This window comes from Natrix helvetica (genome assembly GCF_964273705.1).
Source record: "Natrix helvetica genome assembly, chromosome: 3".
Classification (NCBI taxonomy): domain Eukaryota; kingdom Metazoa; phylum Chordata; class Lepidosauria; order Squamata; family Natricidae; genus Natrix; species Natrix helvetica.
Window position 1 is genome coordinate 156,275,390 of NC_138549.1, and position 27,735 is coordinate 156,303,124.

A 27,735-nucleotide genomic window follows, 5' to 3' on the forward strand; every position below is an offset into this window, starting at 1 on the left:
GAAGAAAAGTCCTGCCAAGATTTACAGCTGCAACTATTCAAATGACTTATATATAGTGCAGGAATGTTCCTTTAGAAGGAGTGAATAAAGATCTAAGAATTTAATACTTTATTAGGTATTTTCGTCAGTATTCTGTCATTGTGACCGAGCCAGCTGCTTTCCCCTTTATCTGATTCAGAGGTCTACCAGCCAATGCCCAAATAAGTAATCCACAAAGATAAAGGATGTTAAGATCAGGGGAGGAAAGGGAAAGCCATATTCTGGATGACAGATTGACACTGATGTACATTCTTGGAGAGCACCAGCTCCTTTGGCTATTTGCAATATTTGCATCAAGTCCAATTTAGTAAGTTACTATTGTTAGCAGAGATGCAAATTCTACAGTATATGATCAAAACTTCACTGTTCCTTTATTTTTCAAGTTTAGTCTGCATTTCATAGGTTATATTCTAATTGGCTTGATTTATGCAATGCACCAATTTAATCATGATTTGTGGACCAAGACAAAACTGGCTGCATTTCAATATCAAAAAGGAAATAAGCTAACACAACTAAGTGTGGTAAAAGAATCTAGTCATTGGATGAAAGAGAAACTGCCAAAAGAGGATGCCTAGGTCTCTCAGGGAATTTGGGGGAGATATATATTGGGGTTCAGCAGATGCCATCTGAAGTATCATTGCAGCAAGTTAAGCCATTCTGGTCTTTGAAGTGGTCTTTGGTCACTTAGGTCACCCCCTCCGTTGGTCATGTTGACAGTATGGTCTAAAATAAAAGATAGTGCTAAAGTAGAAAATAATTTAACAATTAATTACTGTCATACCCAAGGTATGTCTCAAGGGTTATCACTACTCATAACCTATACCCTTTTGCACAGAGAAAGACATACCTATGAGAAACTATACAAAGAACAAAAGTGACCAATTGCTGTAGGACTGAAGAAATGTGTTCGTGTACTGTAATAGTTGAAATTTTGTATGATGGATGGATTTTCTGTGAAAGTCAGTTGCTGGAATAAGAATAAACAACCCTAGGATTCATCTGTGTGTTTTGTGGCAGAAAAAAGAAACATGGTGTATCTTTTAATGCAGCATGGATTCTATAATTGAGAAACTCCACAAAACGGCTTCTATAAAAAAACGCTTTTTAAAAGCAGGATGTACAACTTGTACAGAGGCATTGTTCTCCTCGTTATTGCTTGGGTTACACATCAACTAAATCTGCCCACATAAGAATCAGTTTCCAGAATTCATGCCACAATGTATACCAGCTTTCTTTCACTGTTGTATGAACTGAGTGAGGCGTGCAGTTATGACTCAACCATACACAAATGCTATGTATTTGGGCAGATGTAAGTAAAAGATTGCATCTTGTTTGAGATGGGTGGCTATAGAAATTGAATGAATAAATATAAATAGAAGACATAAAAATCAGAGGCAATATAAAGAGGACCAAATACTTGACATAATGTTCTCTGAACTGCATCAAGCAAGTTGCATTTCAGCCTAATATTAGCTTTTCCATAATGCCAAGCTAGGCAGGTGATTCAGTTAGTGTGTTTAGAAGAACAGAGAATTAAATAAAGCCCAATTTTAATATATTTTTACTTCAAAGTTTGAATAATGGCACTATTGTTGACCCAACGTGCCCTCTGCAAGTTCCATTCTTCAACTCAAAGGAGGTTAGAAATTATCTGAAAGTAAGAGTTGATTCAACTGCATCTGGACATTAACCAATGACTATGGAGATTCTCAGTCATCCAGGTCAGATTATCCCAAAGGTGCTTTCTTTCAAAAGGCAACTGATCTTTCTTTGTTTTGCTTGAAGTTTCTTCAAGAAACTTCTTGGATGAGAAGTGAAACATCTTCAAGCAAAACAAAAAGGAAGTACCTTTGGGACATTATCCAAATGTATTTCAAAATCCAGAGATGGCAAAAGGGATAATGCATGGCCATGCTAATTTGAAAAGCAAGAGATCTGAACTAAAAGGCCTTCAGATTGGAGAAAGTTGCCAATGCAGTATTAGTTTAACGCCAATTGTCCCACTGTGGCCATTAGATGTTTTTAACAAGATCACCCAACTTGTCCAGAAGACAATGGCTACCTTCAGTTGTGGCTCTCCAGCAACTCAACATACTTTAAATTGTAGAAATCTTGCTTTAAAAACATCTACATGTAGTCCTCGAGTTACGACCACAATTGAGTCCAAAATTTAAGTTGCTAATTTGTTAAGTGAGTTTTCCCATTTTATGACTTTTCTTTCCACAATTGTTAAGTGAATCATTGCATTTGTTAAGTTAGTGAATCTGGCTTCCCCATTGACTTTGCTTGTCAGAAGTGCCAAAAGTGATCACATGACCCTGGGACACTGCAATCGTAAATATGAACCAATTGCCAAACATCTGAATTTTGATCATGTGACTATGGGGATGCTGGAAGAGTTGTGTGAAAAATGGTAATAAGTCACTTTTTCTCAGTGCCGTTGTAACTTTGAATGGTCACTAAATGAATTGCTGTTAAGTTGAGGACTATCTGCACTGTTTACAACAGGGATCCAGAGTAAGGTGACCACTAGAGGGTTGTAATTGGTTGGTCATATAATAAATAGGAATGCAGCAAAGTTGCAGAAATTATCATGTTCAGAAGTGAGGGAGGGAAATCTTGCAGGGCAATTTCCATGATTCTTTCTATCCCTTAATTGCTCCATCTAGAGCAGGGGTGTCCAAACTTGGGTTTGGATTGAATTCTGGGAGTTGAAGTCCACAAGTCTTAAAGTTCTCAAGTTTGGACACCCCTGATCTAGAGTCACATGACCAGGACGTAGGCTCAGCCCAGAACAGATGAACTGACAGCATCCCGAATCTTTTGAATTGGGGAACATTTCCCCTGGATTCGCCACCCCCCCACAGCCATTTGAACACCCATCTTTTTTTTTTGGGGTGGTGGTGGCTTTTCCTGCCCCTCCAGATCCAGTTTTTGGAGAATTAATCTGCTGACAAAGAAACAATCCCAGTCCCCTTCACATATTTGTTTTCCAACATTCTGTTATGTTGGACAAAAAAGAAAGAACAGCTTTTCTTAGCATCCTTCAAAACCCATTCCCCGAATATAAAATACCAACGTAATCTTGAAATAGTAATTGGCAAAGAGGCACGGACTTTATGTAGTCATCCCAAAACCCACCCAGATGATTGTATAGCATAAATCAGCCTACTGCCTGCTCTACCTAATTGTGTGTGTGTGTGTGTGTGTGTGTGTGTGTGTGTGTGTGTGTGTGTGTGAAGAGGTGGTATTCAGCAGGTTCTGTTCAGTTGTGGAGAACCGGTAGCGGAAATTTTGAATAGTTTGGAGAATCGGTAAATACCACCTCTGACTGGCCCCAGCCCCATCTATTCTCTGCCTCCCGAGTCCCATCTGATCGGGAGGGAATGGGGATTTTGTAGTAATCTTCCCCTGCTTTGCCTACAAAGCCACACCCACAGAACCGGTAGTAAAAAAAATTGAATCCCACCACTGGTGTGTGTGTTTGTACCTCCCACTCAGAATTGACTCCTGGTGACTGCCTGAACAAGCCCCTGCAGTTTTCTTGGCAAGATTTCAGAAGTGGCTTGCCATTGCCTCCTTCCTACAGCTGACAGAAATGACTATTCTTTGTACCTACGGTGGGACACTAGAACTCACATTCTCCTGGCTTCTAGCCTGGTGACTTAACCACTATACCAAACTGGCTTGCTCTATAATAATGTCCAATAAGACCTAAACATAATTTATATAAAAACAATCTGGGTCACTAATATCCTCCAACTTCCAATTTACTTGCCGTTTCACCAACCTTTGTTATATTAGTTCATAATGTCACAGAAGTACAAGGATGAACAGTGATGCTAAGCAATCCAAAGGGAAAATGGGGCATAAGTACAAGACAATGAATAAAAATGAAAATCAAATATCCTTTTTATTAAAATCAACTACAGCATGAGTTGAAAATATCCACACTATGGCAAGACACAAATGCACACAAGGTAATGAAACAAAATAGCAGCCTTTAATTGCCACTGATAAAAATGATTTTTATGCGATGTCACCTAATTCATGTTTCTATTTCACACTTACCTCACTTTACCAGATGGCAATTCCAGGCATGCTGTTGTGACTTCTAAAACAACATTGCTTTTTCATAGATGGTATTGTAGGAAGTTATCACCTAGCCCTCTCCCAGAAAAATGAAATATCCTAAGAAATATTGATAAGGCAGAATATTATATTTTCCTGGATGTGAAAAAGGGAGAAACACATTTTAAACACTAAATTCCTGCAGCTTCCTGCCCATCCCCACTTTGTCAATGGGCCATTAAGAAGGCCAAGCTAGTCCACTTTACATAATAAAGAGTTCTCCTCTTCAGCTGTGATGGGATTAAGGCAGGATAATAAGCCTTTACTCAACTGACCACATGGCATCTGAACTCAATCAAACCTGGATTCAAAACAGCCTAGAGGGTTGCCCTTGCATGGGCCCATGGGAGTCTGGCAACCAATCAGAATACATTTCTTACACAGGAACAGGAAACAGATAGGTGGGGCAGAACAGATTATAAAAATCCCTGCAAGCCTTTCTTCAGTCCTTCTCTTCCCTTCTCTTCTTCTCCACCAACATTGAAGCATGTGATCACCTTTTCTGTTCAGGACTCAGGCCATGTGGTCCTGTCCAACATTAAAAACCATCTTTCCAAGCAGCCTCCATGTCTCCAGTGTCTTTTTCCCCACTTGGAGCCGAACCCAGAAGGACATTTCTTCCAACAATTGGCGACCCACAGATGGGACTCCAAGCTAGCCTAACAAATGGATATGGCCAAGGTAAGCCTCCCATGCCGGCACAGACCCCATTGAGTCTGTGGGGGGACTTCATCTTGGCCTTAGCCATTTGGATCTAGGCTTTAAAGGGGTTTTGAGTTTGAGCTCAAAGGCTGCCTGGAAAGAAGGTGAGTACCTCTAAATTTTAATTCTCTAAAATTTAATTTTAAAGCATGGGAAATGTGTGTATGCCTGCCTGTGTGTGACTAGTGTGTGTGAAAATGGATGGAAAAGTGAATGGATTTTTTATTTTTTGTTGTTGCTGCTGTTTTTGTCCTGTGAGAGAAAAAAGCTAAAGCCCATAAGAAAGTTAGTGAGAAAAAGGGAGGTACGCATACCCGCTCCGACAGCACCCCTCCTGGGTCACTGTGCGGCTGGTCCTCCAGGTCTCTTTCCCCAAGACTTGAAACTGTAAGAAAAGTCCCTGCGTGAAAGGGCGCGAATCGAGAGAAGGTTCCCGCGGTGAGGAACGCGTCAAAAGTCCCTCCGAAGGGCACCCCCAGAAAAGTCCCTCCGAAGGGCACCAATAAGACCCTCCGAAGGGCAAACAGGGAAAGTCCCTTCAAAAGGGCGCGAAAGGTCCTCTAAGGACGCGAAAGTAAAGTGGGGAAATATGAAGTGGCAAACCCGGCTAGGACGAAGTGAACCCACGTCTAAACGGGATCATGGGAAGCAGTAGCTCGAGGGTAGCCACGGAAACCCCCCTAGGGGAGTTGTTGGGGGCCTGGGACGAAAAGCAAATGCCCGTCCTGGCCGGAATGAAGAAAAAAAAGAGCAGATTGTAGAAAATGGGCTTTGCTGAAAGATGATACAGGAAAAACTAATTTGGCTGAAAAGGTACTTAAAAGGAAATGGTGGGATTTCTTTTATTCTATTGTCTGTCTCTTTCTCTGTCTTCTATATAACCACGTGGTTTTTGTTTCTTAAGATTTGTGCCTTCCCCAATTTAACTGAAATTCATGGTGGGAATGATTTTGTTTTTCCCTCTTTGTCTCTGTGTGTGTATGTCTAAGTCTTTGTGCACCCTCAAGGTAATTGTAACTAAGATGTCTTCAATCCAAAAGACAAGAATTTTAAAGTGTTCAAAGAAAGAAAGGAGTAAACTGGCAGAAATTGCCTTCGCTCAGTTTGTTGGGCCTAGAAAACTAACTGAAACTGGGAAGGGTCTTCACTTTGTGTCTGTTTTGGCCAGCAGAAACAGAGTAAAGATATATTTTTTTCCTTCCTTCCTTGCCTATACCTTAAAGTAACAACCCAGGAAATGTTTGCAAGAAAAGTTTCATCCTTGCATTTATTGTGTGACTAAATGATTTTTACCTGTTCATTTCTTTCCTGGAGCATGTGAATCCATACCCCATTTCTCATCTGTGATATCCCCATAATATCTGTTTATCTGCTGAGTAACTGATGCTTTTATTTTTCAAACTCTGCCTGCAAGCTATCTACCCCCCCCACCCCTTCCTTACCTCTAATCCTCCAACAATGCCTTTTCTGTGGGGGAGGGAACCTTGTTCGCATGTCTTTCAGCCCTAGAAGATTGTACTCTTCAGGTGAGTATAGATTTTTTTTCCCTTTTGGGGGGAGGAGGAGAGTGTTGCCTTGTGTGTGCATGTATGAAATGAAGGAAATTCCTACTAAAGGTTTGCCTTCAACCTGAGTAAAAACCCTCTGCACATTTTTCTGACCAACCTACTCTATTAGTCCTAAAGTAAAAACCTGGCCTCCAGAAGGCAGTTTTGATTTAGATTTTGTCAACAAATTTGCTGATTTTCTGGCCACCATCAGATGAATCAAGGGCCCCACCCAGATGCAAATGATGTGTTAATGAAAGTCTCCATACATCTTGGATCTTTAAAAATATGCCAGCATGTGCTGGGAGAGCCAACCTAGAACCCTGGCTGAATGCAAACAATGTGTGGACAAACATCTCTGTACGTTGTTTCTATACATCTTGATATTTAAAAATGCCAGCGCGTGCTGGGATATCAAGATAGAATTTGGATCTTTAAAAATTAGCCAGCGTCCGCTGGCAGGTCCAAATTAGAAACGAACACCCCAGGGCAGAGACAGGCATTAACAATCTAGTGCGTGATCATTTCCAGACCTGGAGGGAAGTTGAGATCCTTTAATAATAGAAAATGGAGCTCATTGGCTTATGTACAGCTCCCTGAAATAATTGTAATAACTGCCTTGCATGAAGAAAGAATGAAATGGGATTTTTGTATGTGAAATTAATGATTGCAGTGCAAATGTGAGTATGTTGATGGTAAAAGTTTGTATGAATGTAGTTTGATTCCCTTTCATATAAAGAAAGAGTAAGTTACAAGGTTGTTTAGTGGTATGTGTGTGTATGCATGTGTGTTATCATTTCCAAACCTGAAGGGAGGGTGAGATCCTCTAATAAAAGAAAATGAAGCTTGGTGGCTTGTGAAAAAAAAAAGCTTCCTGAAATACCTATGATTGTTTGGCATGAGCAAGCATGAAGGTCTGATTGCAGTATGAATGTGAGTATATGTCCCCCATGCCCCAGGGAGTGATAAGTGAATGGATCCAGAGATCCACGTGATTGCCTGTGTGAATCCCCCCCCCCAATCTTCTTTCTGGGTCATTCTTTGGAGGGAAGCAGGAAAAGCGGGGAGAATGAGTGTCTGCTCATTTTTACCATGAGTGTGTGTATGAAACGCCCCAGTGATACCTGTGAATGCCTCTGGGCATTCCCCCCTCCTTCTTTCCCTCTTTCCTTTTGGGTCATTAAAGGCTGAAATTTTTTCTCCTCACTTTAACCACTTTCCCCCCCCCTCTCTTCTGAGAAATTTGGAGTAAATGGGTGATCTGCTCCTGCTTACCTTTCACTATTGTGATCTTTTATCTGAATATAAAAATTATGCAGTTACATTTCTTTGCTCTGAATACAATTTTGATTTTTTTTTCTTCTTCTGGAAATTTTTGAGGTTTAAAATGCTTAATTAAACCTATAAAAAGAAATGATTTTGAGATATTTTGCTTACATTTGTAAATGTTTTAACATACTTAATGAGAATTTGCTTCCATCTGAATGGAATTTGATATTTTGGAGTGTTGACTCAAAGTACCTTTTTTTTAAATTGCAATTTTTTTAAAGCTGTTCTTCTTACCTCCCTCTTTTACACCTGTGCATTTTTAAATGTTTATGAGTCAAGGTGCTCTACCCTATGAGATTTTATTTGTTTGTTTGTTTGCAACACAAGTTGTTGTCCCTCTTGGAAATTTACTCATCTTACTGCAAAAGTGTTTCAATCATACAGGCAGTGGGAATATCATGTTCCATGAAATTTACATCGTCTGCCTCCTGAAATAATGTTTGGATTTCCACACTTGGACAGAATGGGTGAGATTCCACAACATAAGACTAAAGATATGTCTGTAAAGAACTGTATTCTTGGCCTCTTTTTTTTTTACCTCAGAAACAAAGGACTGCTAGCTCAAACCATAACTCTCCCATTTGCTGCTGGTGATTGCCTCCTGATAAAACCTGACATGAGCAAAAAAAAAACTTAGCCAAGCCTGGGACAGACTGCCAAGACTGACTGACCACTCTTACCAGCAAGCCAAGCCTAGTACCATCCAGCAGACATGAAAGAACCCTGAAGGAGATGAAGAAGTAAAGACCAAAAGACTCTTTTCAATTCCCAGAAGACAGCTGAAAAGATTATGGGGAGGGTGGAATTTGATAAGGTTTTCTTTCTCTGTTTCATTCACAGAAATTTATTATGCTTTCTTCCTTGCCTCAGAGAGAGAGAGAGAGAGAGAGAGAGAGAGAGAGAGAGAGAGGGAGGGAGGGAGGGAGGGAGGGAGGGAGGGAGGGAGAGAGAGAGAGAGAGAGAGAGAGAGAGAGAGAGTGATATCTCCCTTTTAATCCCATGGGGGAGGGTCAGTTCCCCTCAGGCAATTCCCCCACTTGAAGAGTAGCAGGAAGGATCTTCAAAACTCAAACCCTGTGACTCAATTAAAAAAAAATGATGCTGCCCAGTTGCCCAGTAAAGCAGGACATGTTGCACTGGTGGTCTCTGATAGGAGTCCCTGGGCTCATTGTGTGTAACTTTAAAAAAATACTAAATAGCTTGTATTGCACACTAGCTAAACTCAATTTGGCCTCACTAAAATAGAAGCTAGGGCAGGTTAAAGAAATCCCTTGGAAATGGACAGCCTGTACTTCTTTAAAAGGCAGAACCATGGCTGTGAAGGTTTTTTTGGGACTTCTGCTTGCTTGTAACCTGGAAGCTCACAGAAAGTGATATCAAACATCTGAAAATAATTGGCATGGTAAATTGGATATTGTAAATTTCTTTCCAGAAATTGTGCCCTGGTTGCTAAGACCTTCATGGTTGAAAGCTCTCTGGGAGCCACTGAAGGGATCCTTCTGCTGTCTCTTTCAATGCTTTTCCATCAGAAAAATTAAGTTTCCCTGATCTGACCAATTTTATCTTTTGTCAAAAACATGTGCGTTCCACTCACATTTTTTTGAAAAAAAAAAGGAGGGATTGTAGGAAGTTATCACCTAGCCCTCTCCCAGAAAAATGAAATATCAGAGGTGCTTTTAAAAAAAAAACAAAAAAACAAACAAACAAACTGGGCATGTCAAGCTGGAGAAATTCATTCATTCTTTAAATAAACTTAATACAGTATAATAGACTTTGAAAATCAAGTAAGTTTAAATTCTGGTTAGAGAGAATGTTAAACCTCCAAGGTTGGAAGTGCGGATAATATGGGGCTTCAGTGCTAATGTTAATGATTTTTGGGTCAGATATGCAGTACTAATTTAGCATAAACCACATCATACCAACTTTGAAGTTCTGACAATAGAAAAAAATAGTAATTTATTACAGATTGATGAATGGTCATCTTTTAAGTAATTTAATTACAAGGTACAAGACCAAAACAAGCTAAATAATATTTTAGAAGGTCCAGTCCTTTGCAGTTTTACAAGGGACAAATATTTGTACTCCGTGCAAGAGGACTTTATACCAAATTAACATGAGCAAGGCTACAGCCTTATTAGTAACTACTGCTACTGGTTCTCCATCTGTTTGAGATAACAGAGGGGAGATGGTGACCTCCTGCTAAACAGCATCATCCAAGATAAATGATGGACTCATTAGAATGCCCCAGCTGCCAAAGTGCTGGTACATTTCTTCTTGCCCCATTTTATACCAACTTCCAGTTTTGTGCAAGATTCCTGGCCTAAAAAGAAGTCTGCTTCTTTGGCAAAAGACAATGGCATCTAGCATTGTGCAAAACGTGCCTTAATCCCAAGTTCATCCTGGATTCTGACTGTTGGCTAATTAAACTTGCGATTCTATGTGTGCCTGCAAGCCCCAAAGACTTAATTTTGAATAAACAGGCAGATGACTGGCCTGCAGGGTGCACATTTGAAATACTGCAGAATATGTCAAATTCTTGCTGTTGTAAACAAACAATCCACCCGGTTCTGATATGCATTGTAAATTAATATTATCTGTTCCTATGCGTCATAATAGTGTCTGGTTCCTTGCCTTTCAGATGTACATGCATTTCCATTTGAGGGTTTGATTTTCCATGTAAACACCACTGAGCTAAAACCACTGTAAAAAGAGTCCCCCTTTTTATCCCAGCTAACTGACAGAAAATATAAACCACAATATAAACCAGCACTTTCCTTCCACAACAAGAAATCAAGTTCATTTGGGAAATACGAATAGTTTTGTCTGGACTATATTTTTCAGGAAAACGTCACGTGTTATTTTCTAAACTAATATATATACACATTTCTCCTACTTTCCTGTACTTTCTTCTACATACTCTGCTGTGGTTGTTAGTGCATTCAGAAACAGATACACTTACATCCCAATAGGTATTTTAGAAAGACATATAAAATGCATAACATTTAGGAAAAGTTGTGTACAAAAATAAATGTGAATTATAGAACAGTTTTTAAGAAGAAACGAGGAGTAGAAAAATCGGATGGATGGTTAATAAGCTGTTATTATGGGTGTTTTTAATAGTTTTTGAATTTACAAAGTTGATGAGGGCTTTGTAAACTTTATTGGAATTGTACATTGTAAGGGATCCATCACAGAAGACCAATTTTATTTCAGGGTTCAGGCCCATCTGATCTTACCATTGCAGATTCTCTAGTAAACTTCCCATCTTTACCAAAATACAGTTCATCATCCATCCATTACAGTGCAACACTTTCTTCAGTACTAAAAATTGCTGATTTTAAAAAAATGGCATAATTTTAGATCTTTTGTCAGTCTGAGTAATCATTATTACCTGCCTAGTTTGACAAAACTGCACAAGACCTTTGTCCTATGGTTCATTTTAATACTAATTTGTTCAGTAAGTAATGATGTCTGCATTCACATAGACTACCAAAGCATAAATTATGGTTCGTAGACCAAAACGATTGGCTCCATAGATCACATTAAGCCACAATATTATTACTTTATGCATCATGCATAAAAAACCAGCCCTAGGGCATCAGCTAGGCTATCTGAGCAGAAATAGTTTATTGAATGCAAAGTCTGCATTGCAAAGGCACATGTGATGAAGTCATGTGGATTTTGTCACTGGAACCATATCCAGCTTTAGGGGGAGGGGATTTGCGGGTGTGTGGAAAGGAAGAAAGTCTTTTGCTTGTGGCCAAGTCATGCTACAGGTTTCACCAAGCACATAGTTTAATTCAGGCCAAGAAAAACACTGTTTCACATTATTGGAAAACAAGGTGCTTTATGCTGGTGTGCATTACACCCAAATGAAAAAGCATATTGCCCTAGGAAAGATCCTTAGCTGCTTTTTAGAGTTCTATATGTTTTGTTTATTTTGAAGCTTATTGTACTAGAAGAAGGCAAAGCAGCAGACAGCAGAAGCCGTTACGTCTTATTAATGGGAAACCCACTGAGTTTCAGAGTACTCATCCCCCCTCCCTCTCTGTGTATAGATATGAAATGCTTCTAGTAATTATTACTTCTGCTCCTCTAAAGGAGTTCCCATTAGTGACAAGCTAATATTTTTGGCAACTAAGCTAGACTTGATATTTTCTTCTACTCATTTTTTTAAAAAAATACCCAACATCCATGAGATGATAGCTAGGAAAGTATAATATTTCAATATTTGCTGGTTTTGCAAATTCCTACTTTTTCTTTACTATGAACACTAGAGGGAACAGCAGGAAACCATTTCTGGCTACTCCAGCATCTTCAGTATCCAAGAGACAGTGAATGAGAAACTCTACAGCACACTCAATTCATAGGCTGATGAGCATGAAGGGCACTGAAAGGTTTAAAGGGCCCTAGTTCCAACCAATCTAAGAGGAAATTGTGCAAATAGAAAAACTAAGTTCCAGTGGCAGACATGATCGAACTTGTAACTTGGTTATACAAAATCTCAATGAAGCACTCCCCCCCCCACCTCTTGAAGGAAACAGAAGTCTCCCATTAAAAAAAAAAGCAGGCTGCAAATAATCATGTGGCTGTTTAGGAACAAGCAGCTTTCTGCTCTTATTTAAATTATGCCTGGGGAAAAAAAGAGAAACACAATAAAATGATTTATTCTCGTGATCTGTATCTGTTTAATGGGTTCTGCGTTTGAAATGAAGGATGTCAGCAACTGAATGAGAGAAGGAGATGGAGAGATCGCTCTGCACTCTGGAGCAAACACCAACGATTTACTTTAAAAAACAAAACAAAAAACAGAAGTTACTTTCTCTTGAGTGCAACGCAAACTGTTCCACTCCACTATAAATGATGGAGTTATATACCCAAGAAATTCATTTGAATCTCTGAAAGGTTAAAGTTTACCTGTCTGGACAGAAATGAACAACGAAACTCAATGAACCAAATGACCAAACTGTTACATTCACCGTCGTTTTCTAGGGAAATGGCTCATTTCGTTATATTACAAATGGAATATTTTGCAGCCTGCATGTAACTCTACACTCTTCTCCTTCTGGCCAGCAATGCTCATTTTCTTTTCCCTTTCAAATGGCTTTGTGATCTTACGTAGAAGTCCTTTCTCCTTTGTGGACTCTGCCCAAAAGCAGCAATCTTATTTCAAGTCCTAATAGTAGCGTGAATATGCATAATGGTTAAAGTTCTCACTGTCATCATGGCTATAAGCCCTTTGCACGTTATTTGTGCAATAGGTTTCCCAAGTGCCTCCAGACGCAAATGCCAAGAGGAAAGCTATTCCTGCTTCCCAGCAACAGGCAGACGTGGAAACTTCCGTTATCAGACATTGTCTCTGGTCTCTGAAGGCATATTCGGAAATATGTCGCTCCCTTGTGATGCGTTGCTTAACTGGGATTTGGTTTTCATTAAGAACTGCGCCCTCCTGTACATAATTCTCTCTTGCTCTTGCTTCAGCTCAATGTATGAACGGGAAAACGTGTGGAAGATGGAAGTGACAGGAAAGGCCATGAGAAGGATGCCACTCAAGATGCTGCTCAGAGCCACCACCTGGCCTGGGATGCTTCTGGGTACCATATCGCCATACCCCACTGTTGTCATAGTGATAACAGCCCACCAATAGCAAGCAGGGATACTGGTGAACTCCTGAGAGTCTGCCATCTCGTTTTCAATCAAATACATGAGGGGAGCAAAAAGTGCAATGGCTACACAAAGGAACAGCAGCAACAGCCCAAATTCACGCGTGCACCTACGAGCCGTGAGTCCCAGGGTCTGCAGACCTAGTGAATGCCTGGCGAGCCGCATGACGTAGAGAATCCTCAAGGCACGGAGTATACGGAGCACCAGGCCTACCTTATCCAGGTAAATGTTGCCAGAGCTTGGCTTTTTGTTACTACTCACTGAAGCACTATCTAGTAGTAAAGTGATATAATAGGGCAGGATGGCAACTATGTCAATTAATGTCAGAGGGTGCCGCAGAAATATAAATTTGCTAGGTGCCTGGATGAATCTCAAGATGAACTCCAAGGAAAACCATCCGACGCAAACAGATTCCACAATGAAAATGTTGTAGCACATCTGAGAACACTCGCCCTGGAGTAGGAGGGAAGGTTACACCATATGAGAATCATGTCACTTGGCAAATGTCACAGAAACAGTTCACAAAGAACAGAAAAAATTATCCAACTGTCGCAAACCAAGCCATACTTAGGTCAGTGGAGTGACAATTATTTCTTATATGGTCAGTGGAAAATAACAATAGCAAATTTGACTGTTGCAAAAAAAAAAAAGAGGGACATATGACCACTCTCCTCCCTTCCCTCTGGTCAGCAGAATAGGGGCCAGGCAACTTATAATATAGGACAGGAATTACAAGAAATGTAAAAGGGTTTGACTATTATTTCTACGTAGGCAACGTGCTCTTAAAACAAAACAGTTGCTAGAATTCTTTCTTACGTTTCTTGATTGCAGAAAATCCCACTTCAGCAACAGAGTGGTCCAATGCCTGGAAGGCACTACCTGACTTTGTGGTTTCTTCTCCTAACTCCCACAACTTTAACCTTAGACTGTCTACTGTTGACCTCATCCCATTCCTAAGATATCTGTAAGGGGCATGCATAAGTGCACCAAAGTGCCTACCGTCCCTATCTCCTACTGTCCCCATTTATTTGTATCCATTTCATGTATTCATAATCATGTTTAGACTTATATCTATTATCTTATACATGCTTGACAAATAAATAAATAAATAAAAACATTATATACCAGCAAGATGGTCGGAATGTCTCTGTAGTAAGAGAAGCAGTTCATGTCATCATGTTTTCCAGAAGGTGCTTTGGAAAATAGGTTGTCCCCCCCCCTTTCTGTGACAGCCCCTCAAATACTGGAACACTGCTATTATGACACCCCTAGTCCTTCTCTTCACTAGATTAGCCATGACTTGTAACTGTTCTTCATATATTTTAGTCTCCAGGGCCTCTAATCATCTTTGTTGCTTTCCTCTGCACTCTTTCCAAGGATTCTACATTATTTTTATAGTGTGGTGACCAAACCTGGGTGCAATATTCCAGGTATAGCCTTAATAAGGTTTTATAGAGTGGTACTAATACCCCACATGATCTTGATTATATCCTGCTGTTAATGCAACCTAGGATTGCATTGGCTTTTTTGGCTGCTGACACACACATTGCTGGCTCATATTTAACTGATTGTCCACTTGGAATCCAAGATCCCTCTCACAATGACTGTGACCAAAGTGGCGGTTTGCACAAAAAGCTCACCAAAAGGGTGAGCAACACTTGCATTCCCCTCAAAGAGAATAAATTCCAGATAATTAGATAATTTCAGATAATCCTCCCCCCCCCTCCACAACTTACTCGTTCCTCTTCTTCTCGTAACCCAGGCATGGTGCTGATAGACAGATTAACTGCTGTGACTGTTACAAAGAGGACGGATAAACAGGCAAACACTTTTCCAGGGATCCCTGACTGAGGCTTCTCCACCATGTCCTGTAACTTTTTCATGCATAGGCTGCCTTTTGCCTCTGTTGTTTCAGAAGGGTTTTCGCAGTCCAAAAACTCGTCCTCTGTTTCGTTCATTTCTGCAAATTCCTCCATCTTCTGGAGGTATCTCCTCTTGCAGCACCACTCTAGGCTGTCCTCCTCTATGCCCCAGTAGAGCAGTTCTTCTTGGAAGGAGAGGGCGCAAACCTCTCTCAAGAGCCGGAGCTTCCCTGCCCGCAGAAAAGTCAAGATGGTCCTAAAGGCTCCCGGGTTGCGATCAAAGAAGAACTCATTGCAAGTCACGTCGTAATCGTCACAAATATTGAGGATGTCATCAAAATTGTTGCAGAATTTCAACTGTCCCAAGCGAGTCATGGGGAACTCATCCAGGGTGGTCCAGGGGAGCAAATATTTAAAGCCACCCACGTTAATGATGATATGGTGTTTCCTTTCTTCTGGGCGGACACTTTCGTAGAGGTCTTTGCCAGGATGAAGACGCTTGGCTCTTTGGTAGAAGACCCCTTTCAGAGTTTCTCTTTCGGCAAACAAAGGGTGGTTGAAAGAGGCATCTGAAGCACAGCTGAGGGCACTGTAGTCATAGTCTGAATTTTCTCCTGGGAGAAGAGTCATCTTGATCGCTGGCTTACTTCACATCACTTCTGCTCCAGTTACAAATTTCTAAAACGAAGGGGGGGAAAACAAAGTATCAGTTCATGTATGTATCTTACACAATATTGACTGTCATCTGCACCTCCATAACTGGCTGGTTTGGCTCTGAAACCAAACAAGACAGACACAGACTTCAACGGGTAATTAGAATTGCAGGAAAAACAATTTGCTACCAATCTGCCTTCCATTGAGGACCTGTATATTGCAAGAGTCAAAAAGAGGGCTGTGAAAATATCTACAGATTGCTCACATCCTGGACATAAATGGTTTCAACTTCTACCCTCAAAATGACACTATAAAGCACTGCACACAGAACAACTAGACACAAGAACAGTTTTTCCCCGAAAGCCATCACTCTGCGAAACAAATAATTCCCAGAACACTGTTAATAATTTACTAAGAATGTATTACTAGTCCTCTTCTCTTCCTTCCTACTATCTATCTCTCCATACTTATGACTAACTGTGTTGCTTGTATCTTTCAATTTATATTGTTTTTGTTTCCTAGTACGATTTGATAGCTTATTAGTAACCTTGACTATCACTAAGTGTCGTATCTTTTTATTCTTGATGAATGTATTTTATTCTCCTTATGTACACTGAGAGCATATGCACCAAAGACAAATTCCTTGTGTGTTCAATCACTTGGCCAATAAAGTATTCTATTCTATTCTATTCTATTCTATTCTATTCTATTCTATTGGGGAATGGGGTGGGGATAATTTGCATAACAACACAAGAATAAAAAAAATTAAACAATGGAAACAGCCAACAATTGGGAAATTTCTACATGCTCCTTCCAGTTATTATTATTGCTTACAAAATATCGCAAGGCCTCATAAGATTCCACCTATTTTTATTGTTTTATTTGGAGTTCATGGATATTTTGGGGAAATATGGGAATTTTGCCACTGCCATTGCAATCTGGCAGGTCTCTGACGTATGCATACTATGAAATGGAAATAATTTATAGGTTAAAAGAAGTCCTCACAGACTTTACCCCACTACTTGGTGGGGGGAGAGCTTGCAAGGCCACTGAGCCAGCGCTGTCTCTGAAGACATGTTTAGATCATGTGGTCAGCAGGATATCGTGGAGTGCTGCTAGCTTCCTATTGAAATGGTACCTATTTATCTACTCACATTTGCATGCTTTTGAAACTGCTAGGTTGGCAGGAGCTGGGGTGATGATGGGAGCTCACCCCTTCATGTGGTGCTTGGGTCTCAAACCTGGGCTGTCAGCTTTTTAGCTGACAAGTCCAATGTCTTAAGCACTGAGCCACCCTGCCGCTCCAATATAGGAGTCTGAAGATAAAATTATATAAAATATTTGATATTTATGGATCTAGGGGGAAAACAAGAATACTGGAAAAGTAGCAATTATATGCTGGAATCAAATCTACATTCTTTGTGGAACATCTATTATAAGATGTAATCTGGGCAGATGCCAGGCTAGGAGAGTAGCTAATAGCACCTAGAAGAGGTATGTCGCTAATAAATCTTGCTTCTAGATTTAGAGCCCATAATTGATGTTATAATGAATGAAGTCACTAATGCAGGCTCATTAATAATATATGATTATATTACTCATTAATTCTTGCTAGGTTTACTGTCTGGAGGAGAAGTCTCTTTGCAGAACTCTTTCCCTCAATCACACAATTTCTTATGGTGAAATTTACTGTTTAGTACTGTATAATAGTTAAGGTATGGTGCTACTTTCCACTCTACAATTTCCTCTGTGTGGAAACTAATTCTATTTGGGGGGGCGAGGGGGGGGAAAATCTAGGACAGATTGTTATTGGTCCTAAAACAATAAATTGATAATGGTGGTGCACTAAGGTTATTCAAATTCAGTAATCAGCGTACATCCTCCTTTTTAGATAAGACTACATAAAGTAAGTTGACTTTGCAAATCTTATTATGATACATCATTTGTTCTGTCTGTCATGAGGAGGGAGAGGAATACTGATTGACCCTTAGAAATCTCATTTAATGGTTCTTCTGACATTTTACTAAGTGTTGCTTCCATAATTTAAAATACATCTCTGCAAAAATTCTAATTTCTGAAGTAAACAAAGAGTATTAGAAAGATAAATTGTGTGATTATTAACATTTCTTGTAGCTCTTCTGTAAAAATACAGACTTACAAACATTGAGAAATGTAAAACAGGGAGCATGTTATATGAAAGTTGCTTATTAATTTTCCAGACTAGCCTCGGCCCTATCATTTCTTCTGGCTGGTGGCTAGGTGAAACAGTAATTTTTCCTGGTAATCCATCTTGCTGGCATTTTGTTCTGAAAGAAACATATGATTCCACTTTATAATGCCTTGGTAAGGCCCCACTTGGAATACTGCATTCAGTTCTGGTCGCCACGATGTAAAAAAGATGTGGAGACTCTAGAAAGAGTGCAGAGAAGAGCAACAAAGATGATGAGGGGACTGGAGACTAAAACATAGGAAGAACGGTTGCAGGAACTGGGTATGTTTAGCTTAAGAGAAAGAAGGACTAGGGGAGGCATGATAGCAGTGTTCTAATATCTCAGGGGTTGCCACAAAGAAGAGGGAGTCAAACTATTCTCCAAGGCACCTGAGGGTAGAACAAGAAGCAATGGGTGGAAACTAATCAAGGAGAGAAGCAACTTAGAACCGAGGAGAAATTTCCTGACAGTTAGAACAATTAATCAGTGGAACAGCTTGTCTCCAGAAGTTGTGAATGCCCCAACACTGGAAGTCTTTAAGAAGATGTTGGATCGCTATTTGTCTGAAACGGTATAGGGTTTCCTGCCTAGGCAGGGGGTTGGACTAGAAGACCTCCAAGGTCCCTTCCAACTCTACTATTGTATTATTGTATTCTTATCTCCACTAGCTTCTAAATGAGCATGAGAAGTATTTCCTTCTTGATCTGTACTTTCATGAGATCCGAAGGTACTTTTCTTGGATCCAAAGTACTTTTTTTCCTGTTTTCTATTGGGCTGCTTTCCATGCAACCAAATTATGTTCTTTAAAGTATATTTATAAGGCATAAGTCACCTGTAACAGATAACAGGACCAAGCTGACCAAAACTAGATGCAGTATTCTAAGCGTGGTCGTACTAAGGCAGGGGTGCCCAAACTTGAGAACTTTAAGACTTGTGGACTTCAACTCCCAGAATTCCCCAGCCAGCCATGCTGGCTGGGGAATTCTGGGAATTGAAGTCCACAAGTCTTAAAGTTCTCAAGTTTGGACACCCCTGTACTAAGGCTTTATAAAGCGGTATTAATAATTCATGTTAATGCAGCCTATGACTACATTGGCTTTTTTGACTGCTGCTGCACACTGCGGGTTCATATTTAATATTTTTAACATATTTATAATCATATTATAAATATTATAGCTCATACTTCTAACAACAAAGCTAACCTTATTTTGGGTTTTATTTATTTTACCAACCCCTATATATTTTTAATAAGGCCAACCATAAACCTTAATTATGCTTTCTGGGTGCTTATACAATGTTACATTTCCATGCCCATCTTCTCAACGCATGGGAGCTCAGTTCAATTTCAATTCTGGTTTGGTTTAAGACTCTTGATAATTAAGTGAATGGATGTTCTTACAGGCCATATGTTTCCATATGTTTCGTGCTCTAAAAATAGCAGTTGGGTGGCAAGGCTACCAATGATGCATTCTCTATGGTTTGTCTATAGCAGTGCAGCTCACTGGGCAATTCTGTTTCTGATATCCTCTTAATTTTGTATACTGCCAGCCAGTCCACAATTCAATGTAATCAATTCTGCCAGTGAGGAGTCAATGCAAAGTTTGCCTTGGAGTTTGAAGAAAAACGATAAAGAACTGATGCTTCTGAACCTTGATGAACCTTGAGACGGCTTCTGACAAAGCAAACGATGGATAACGAAACAAATCAATCCAGAGTTTTCACTTCAAGCAGAACCATAATCGGAACAGAGCTCAAAGGGACCTTGGAGGTCTTCTAGTCCAGCCCCCTGCTCAAGCAGGAGTTCCTATACCATTTCAGACAAGCAACTGCCCAGTCTCTCTTTAAAAACCTCCAGTGATAAAGCACCCACAACTTCTGAAGTCAAGCTGTTGCACTGGTTAATTGTCCTCACTTTTAAGAAGTTTCTCCTTAATTTCAGGTTGCTTCTCTCCTTTATTAGTTTCCATCCATTTTCTTGCATACATAACCAAAGTCCAATTATCCTATTTTGAACCCCTTAAAATTTGAAGCTGTTGCACTGGGTTTTTTAAAAAAATCATTTCTGCCAACTTTCTCTTTAAAGATTGACAGGGATATATTTTAAAATGATATTGTAATAAAACCCTTGAAAGTTTTCAAAACAAACTTGGCAGTTTTAAAGTCTCTGGTTGGGTCTACCATTTTTGCTACTGTTATCGTCATCTGCCAGAAATGAAGCAGCTTCAGACATGTTGAAGTTTCCCCATCACAGCCTATGGATAGTTCTTTTAAAAAAAATTGAATCTTGAAGGCAGGTAAACTAAATCAGGGGGACACTGAATCCCAAATCCCAAACCTGAATAGAGCCATACTCTTGTAGCACAAGCTCCCAATGGGAATCAGCTCACGATTGATTCATCCAGGCCTATCCTGCTCAATTTGAGGATATATTTACTATGAAGGTAAAAGACACTGAAAGACAGCATATAGATTTCTTAAATAAGTACATTAAATAGTAATGTACTCAAAAACAGCAGAGGTTTTTTTTGAGACCTCAAGCCATATATGAACTTTTTGCTGAAAATGACATGGATTTGGGATTTAGAAGGATTTAGGAGGGAGACCTAGGGACGCGGTGGCTCAGTGGCTAAGACACTGAGCTTGTTGATCAGAAAGGTTAGCAGTTTGGCGGTTCGAATCCCTAGTGCTGCGTAACGGAGTGAGATCCTGTTACTTGTCCCAGCTTCTGCCAACCTAGCAATTTGAAAGCATGTAAAAATGCAAGTAGAAAAATAGGGACCACTTTGGTGGGAAGATAACAGCGTTCCGTGCACCTTTGGTGTTTAGACATGCCGGCCACATGACCACGGAGACATCTTCGGACAGTGCTTGCTCTTCAGCTTTGAAACGGAGATGAGCACTGTCCCCTAGAGTTGGGAACGACTAGCACATATGTGCGAGGGGAACCTTTATCTTAGGAGGGAGACAAAAAAAGATGGCAATAACTCAATAAAAAGAAATTCAAAATTCTATAGGCTTTTTTTCTTTTTTCATTTTCTTTTTTTCTTATATCTTTTTCTTTTTATACTTTTATTATACTGTAAAATTCTAGTAAAACATTAAAAAAGAAAAAAGAAACAGTATTATTCTCAGCCTTTCCATGTTTGTCAACATCATTTGGAAATGGTGCAGAATAACAAAGCAATTGATCAAACAGGATTCTTCGTGTTATCAATATATTATGTATGAATATACATTCCTCATTTATTTGTTAAATTTATTTGCTGCCTAACTTACTGTGGAGCTCCTTTAGGCAGTTTATAACATGCCTATATATCACATACAGCATGAAGGCGCTATTTGCCATGCATCTCCTGTTACTTGTCAGTTTCTAGGTAGACTTGACATTCAACTTAGATTATAGTTTGTGGAAGAGATCCAAAAAAGTAAAGTCTGGAAAACCTGCAACATGCAGAGTTGCTTCCAGTTCAGCTATGACCTTTCCCTTCTCTCAAAACCAGCAAGGATTCTTCTCAAGTGCCATTTAAACTTAATGAATCAAGAACTCCAGGTGTGAGGTAGGTCAGCAAGAATGAAGACATATATTTATAGCTAATTAATATTTGAAGATAGTACTGCATTGCCTCTTGACCACACTATACTCCAGTGTTTCTCTGATTTGGTCTCTGGGACCCTCTTCAGCTTTTTCCAACCTCTTGTGGTCAATTTTGTTAGCATCCTTCTTATAAAGTGGCATCTTAAACTGGTTATTAGTCCTAGTGGACTGACCAAGGCAGAAGAGAAGTAGAAGGGTATTTTACAGAGGAGAGAGCAAAAGATATGAGATGCATATTTCTATTATGGCAGAAGGTAAATGAATGTTGTGGGATAGACATTGGGCCTGAGTTTTAGAGTCTGCTAGAACTGAGGAGGGGGAGGATGCACGTGTGTGTCCCCTCTTTTCTGTCCTTCTGTCCATAGTTCCCAGCCTGCTTCGCTCCATGGTCCACAGACCAACTCTTGAGGAAGGATTTTTCCTTTTGGATCACACTGCCAAGTAGGTTCTTAGCAAAATTTGGAAAGCACTCACTATTGTATCTGGTACGGATGTAATAACTCCTGCCCCCACTCAGATTTAGAAAACACTCTACTCTTTGCTGATTTTCCAGACATGTCCAATGTGGTTTTCTTGGCAACAATATGGCGGTGTTTTACCTACTAGCTATCCAATTCAAACCCAATTCAGTTTTTCCAAAGACAGCCAGGATCGGCTAGATAGGAGGAAATGGCAAATCCATAATGCTGCCAAGAAAATTCTATGAATATAATCATTAGGAATTTAGATCAAGGTTCCCATTTTGATATTATTACTTCTCCACTTGATTTTATTTGCGGCTACTGTCCTATCCACTGCATCTTTTCTAGGAAGCAATACATCTGTTTTTTTAAAAAAACGTCTTTTAGATATATTACAATATGATGTGAACAACATGGCTTGATCTACATAGTGCGCACAGCAGACTTTATTCCTTCAAGAAAAAAGATGCATGATCCAGGAACCATTGGATAGCTGTTTTACTGCTTCCTATTCATTTTTAATTTCTCAAGGTGCACCAGACCTTCACTTTGAAAACAAAGAAAGGGGAAAAACTGGAGACAAAAACCTTCTGTCTGATGATTTAGCTCCAAACGTGTGCAGGAACAAGGTGATGATATAGATCAACCAATCTTCGGGAGCATGGACATTTGGGGATGGAGAAATGCTGGCCAGTAAGTACAAACGTTTCTGAAACACTAGCCAAAAATAAGGGAAATTGGCAGACCATAGCCTGATGTGGTTTGCTGGAGTCCCTATCCTAGATTAGCTTGGTTAATATTAAGCCATATTTACTAAGCCATTACTCCCTTCATATGATGAATAACAGAATTGTGAAATGGTCAATTTCTTTCATGCTGGTTGGCAGTACTCATCCATATTTAGCCAGAAGGACATATCTTTATGTGTGAAAAAGGATGGCTGGAGTTTCCCTTTACACCATCTGGAGGAAGAGTTGCCAGGATCTCTCTCCACATCTTTCCATTACTGGCTTTTACTTTCATGAGGGAATGGACAAAAGTTCTCCAGGACATTGATTTTCTGACCTCTATTAAGATTCTCGATCAAATTACATAGGAAGAACTGGCCATCCATGACAAACAAACACCAACATTTAGCTTCTAATCTTTGCCACCTTGTTGAAGTGAAGGTTTTTCTGGGTTCACCATGACTCTTATCTGACAAAAGGAGCTTTGTGGAATGGAACAGTCAGATAAGGAAAGGATCTTTGCAGGCTTCAAGGAAAAAGGGATAACTTCTAGGTCAGCTTGTAAATATTATGTGCTGAGACTGGACAGAGCTTTGTAAAAATAGACAGACAATTTCTGTGCTATCCTGATGAAAAATAAATAAGTAAAAATGTACTTCATATTCTGCAGCCTATGTCCAGCAGCTAGCAGAGGATGTTTATAAGAGCAGTATGATATAGATTGATTAGGTTCACAAACTATATTTAAGATCTAATGGCTGTATTTACTGTGCCTGATAAATTTGATTACCGTACTTTCTTGGGGTATTAATGTGCTGGGATATCATAGCCCCTTTGCTTGCTGGGAGACCATGTATTATACAAGTCCAGGAAATACGTCTGTTTATCAATTCATTTAAACATCTTTTGCAAACCCCAGCTATAATGTATGGGAGCTTTCTCTTAATCTGGCACCTTCTACCTGGGCTGGATCCCAAATACTCTTTTCTTTAGCCATGATATCCAGAAGGCTAGAACTACAGCCCAGCCCAGCCGGAGGATGCCAACTTAAGAAAAGTTGATGTTCAATAACTATTTGTGACTTTGGGAAAAAGCTACTACTGAATGGGTCTCATCTTCTATTCCGCGCTGTAACATTTTTCTGTCGTTATGTATGCAAAAGAATGGGTGACATTCAGAGACCCTATTAAAACCATAAAGTTGAAAAATATATAGGATAAAATCTAATATACATCAAATTAAGTTAAATCCCGTCCAACAGAATTACTTATTTTTTCAGTTAAGTATGCACAGAATTGGGCAATATATCTCCTAAGCAACTGAACTCATTCTGGGTAATAAATGGAAAAAAAGAAGCCCCACCCTCACTATATTCACAAAATCAAATTTAGGAAGCTGTATGATTAGTTCTCTCTCTGCCAGAGGTAGGAAGACCTTGTCAAGCTAAATGGAACAGAGATTTTTGTCCTTGTCAAAGGAGGGAACAGAATCAGCAACTTCAGTGTTAAAATGCCACTTTGGGTTGTTTCTCTCCACTCCCACCCCCCCTTTGCAAATTTCCTCTGCAGCAATTCTGATTTCTGCAATGCATCTCTGATGTAATCAGTGATCCTGTGAAAAGAACTTGCTACCATTTTGTGTTGCAGGCAACTGCAGAGCAGTTTCTTGGATGAAAATGATAATGTGCTATAAAATGCTATAAACCATGAAAGTCTGAGCAGGCTACTGAGGGCTGGGGAAGCTTAACTGCCATTTATTATCCCTCCCTATAGTAAAATGTGCTCATGTCCCAGCGTAATGAATGGCCTTTCCAAAAAGACATTACCACGAGAAATTAAAAGTACTTGTTGTTTTTATGGAAGAAATAGCTGCTGACAGCTGAAAGTTGTGATGCCCTTATGCAACTTCCACAGGCCAGAATCTCTGGATATCGGTTGCGATCAGAAGAATGGAAGGCACTGAGTAGCTAATGGAAACAAGTACTAGATTAATCATTATTGCTGATCCAGTATTTTTTCCCCCCTGATCTACTTTATAGCAATAAAGTGAAGCAAAAAGGCTCAACATTTCAAAAGATTTATCTCCACTGCATAAACAAAGATATGACTTCTTTGACGAGCTTTCTCCAATGACTATCTCTGTAGGGATAGTGAGAAGTCAAATCCAACACATAGAGAAGGGATTGTGAGATAAAAAGCCTTAAAAACCAGCTAGAGAGATATTATGTATCTGTCATTCAAAATACTTTCCAAATTCTGATCTGCTAGCTTTAAAACCCATATAATGTTAAACTTTAGCTCTGCGCTGATAAAAGTGAGTTATGGAAGCTGTAGCAAAAATGACAGCAGTGGCATACCTGAGTTTTCACCAACATAAGACAAGCATTTTGCTTAATGATCTAACTTGCAGCTATTAAGTCGTCCAATTTTATCCCAAGGACTCTGGGAAAAGCAATCCAGAAATTCAATACTATGTCAATGTTTTAGCTCAGCCTTCTATTTAAAAAAAGAAAACAATAACTAACCTCAGGCCTTAACTACTGAAAAGTTAACTTGTTCTTTCTAGAGCAGAACTGTGCCAATAAAACAAATCTATTCACAATTAATTCTACCTACAGTATACTGAGAGAAAATGTAATAGTGATAAAGGAGCAATCCATAATATTCTGAGTAAACAGGTTTCAGATGCATTACAGCCATGGGGAAAATCAAGGAGACTGCAACAGAAAATGCTGCAAAGGACAAGTAATTGGAATGCATTCCTGATGAAGTCAGTAAGCAGAAAGAAACTCATTCAGAATAAATGAAAGTAATAATAAAAGCATTTCCTTCTTAGAACTGCTAATCAGGGGTTATTATAGTGAAAACTTAACTTATCCCTATCCCACAGTTCAAACTGAGAGACCTGGGCATGTAAGGAAAAAAAAAGTAGGGGTAAGCACTGACAACTGTCCAGAACAAACCACAGCCTGAAAATGAAATAAATTATGCTACCAGATGAACATATTTTAGCAAAACAAATATGTTTTAGCTGCTTTGATTTATCAGGAGAGCTAGGATCCCACAAAAATGAACTTTCTACATTCAGAATACAAGACAATGTAAAATAGTGCTTCATGCAACCAAACCTTCTCATGTTCGAGTTAACCCAAACAACCATCTAGTAATTATTGGGTTCTTACATTAGGACAATGGCTATGTCACAGGTGGAAATGAAAACGAGAAGGGGGGAAATCCTGCAAAATGAAAGCTACAGTTCCAGACACCTCACTAGGAAGTGGGATTTACTGTAGTCTGGAATCAACAGACCCAGATTTATTCCCCCCCCCCCCCCGAATAAGCATGGAAAGGAAAAAGGTATTTGAAAACGAAACTGCCCCAAAGAGGGACCGGGAAGAGAGAACTGGACCTGTTAAGGAAATAACAGGAATAAAGCACAGACAGACACCCATATACGCATCAGAGGTTTCTCCAAGCTTCCAGGCTCGAATTAAGTAGAAATGGTGCACTGAGCAAAGAAACCATTGCTGCAATAGCACGCGCTTATCCGTGAATCCGAATTAGATCCAGACCTTTTCCCTTTCAGCTCCCCGGTTCCAAAACACGGATGAAAAACACGACAATCCCGAAAGTGGAAAACTTGGCGTTTGCAAAACCAAAGTTCAAAAGGGTGCAAGTCTTTTTTTTGGGGGGGGGGGGAGAGGGAGAAAGAAGGAAGAAGGGCATCAATCCTTTCATCTTTCCCCTTCTCCAGAACCAGACAAGGAACCCTTATGGCTGTATCTGCATGAAATCACCGGAGGCGCTCAGTTTCATACTCCCTGGAACGGACGAAGTGGGGTGGTCTCGTTTCGGGGCGCTGCAGAAAGTTTCTCCCGCAACTTGTCCAGCAAGTTTCGGCTGAACAGGTTAGCACAGGAGGTCGTCTCTGGAAGGGAAGAGGAGTGGAGGAGGAAGAGGGGCACAGACCGCGCATACTTACTTGCCGCCGTTAGCAGCAGCAGCTCCGGGTCTCCGGACTGGGAGCAGCAGCAGGTGAAGAAGGAAAGCGCTGGGCAGCCGGCGAGGGATCGCGCGCGAACCCGGCAGAAGCAGCACCGCGCCCGAGAGCGCAGAAGTGGGTCTCGGTGGCGGGGCTCCGCCCGCGGGACCTGCCTTGCTGCTGCCCTGGGCGCGGAGAGCGCGCGCTCATAGTAACCGAGGCTCAGGCAGCCGGGAAAGACCGGAGCTGGCACCGGGGCCTGAGCTCGGCTCTCACGCCCGACAGGCGGAACGGGCCGTCGAAGAAAGGAGGACGCGCCCCGCACACGCCACGGTCGCGGCCAGAACCCTCCCCGCTCACACGTGCCGCGGCGACAGCGGGAGCGCACCCTGCTTGCAACAGGCTGTCAGACGCGCTGCCTCTTAACAAGTACTCCGGCAGCCAGGCGTCCCTCCCCGCCGCCCCGCCAAGGCCGCGTACACGTTTCTTGACGCGGAGCTTGGAATTCAAGGAACCAGGGCGGGCTTGTTACATCCAGACGTTTCCAACGGGACGTAACAAGTGGCCGTGCAACGGACGTCAGCATAATCTCGGCCAGCAAGAGGTTCAAAAGCAACTCTGTCGGGAAAGGGGCTTTGCAACTTCCTCGCTTTGCGCATCTCCTTTCTCCCACTTTTGCCATGTTTTCACCCCCGCGGGCTCTGCGCTTCCTACAGTTACGCTTACGCAAATGCGCGCATCGATCCATACCGCAGTGGGGATGACGTCCCTTTTGTCTTTCGTGTACACATTTTCCGATTAGGGAGTTTGTCAGTTCCGGGGAAATAGAAGA

At 40.5% G+C, this 27,735-nt stretch overlaps 1 protein-coding gene across 1 annotated transcript; it reads right to left on the reverse strand.

Annotated features, from left to right (window-relative positions):
* Nucleotides 1–12,390: 12,390 nt before the first annotated feature.
* Nucleotides 12,391–26,947, reverse strand: KCNG1 (potassium voltage-gated channel modifier subfamily G member 1). Its single transcript, XM_081949476.1, has 3 exons — nucleotides 26,904–26,947; nucleotides 15,149–15,952; nucleotides 12,391–13,865 (listed from the first exon to the last, which is right to left on the reverse strand). The coding sequence occupies exons 2-3, from the start codon at nucleotides 15,902–15,904 to the stop codon at nucleotides 13,095–13,097; spliced, it is 1,527 nt and encodes a 508-aa protein (XP_081805602.1). The 5' UTR covers nucleotides 15,905–15,952; nucleotides 26,904–26,947; the 3' UTR covers nucleotides 12,391–13,094.
* Nucleotides 26,948–27,735: the final 788 nt, after the last annotated feature.

What these genes read in the sequence shown, in the direction of transcription:
- KCNG1 (XM_081949476.1), bottom strand. Translation starts at nt 15,904, where the DNA reads ATGACTCTTCTCCCAGGAGAAAATTCAGACTATGACTACAGTGCCCTC. An exon ending in TACGAGAAGAAGAGGAACGA is followed by an intron (nt 13,866 to 15,148) that starts GTAAGTTGTGGA and finishes CTCCTACTCCAG; the next exon opens with GGCGAGTGTTCTCAGATGTG.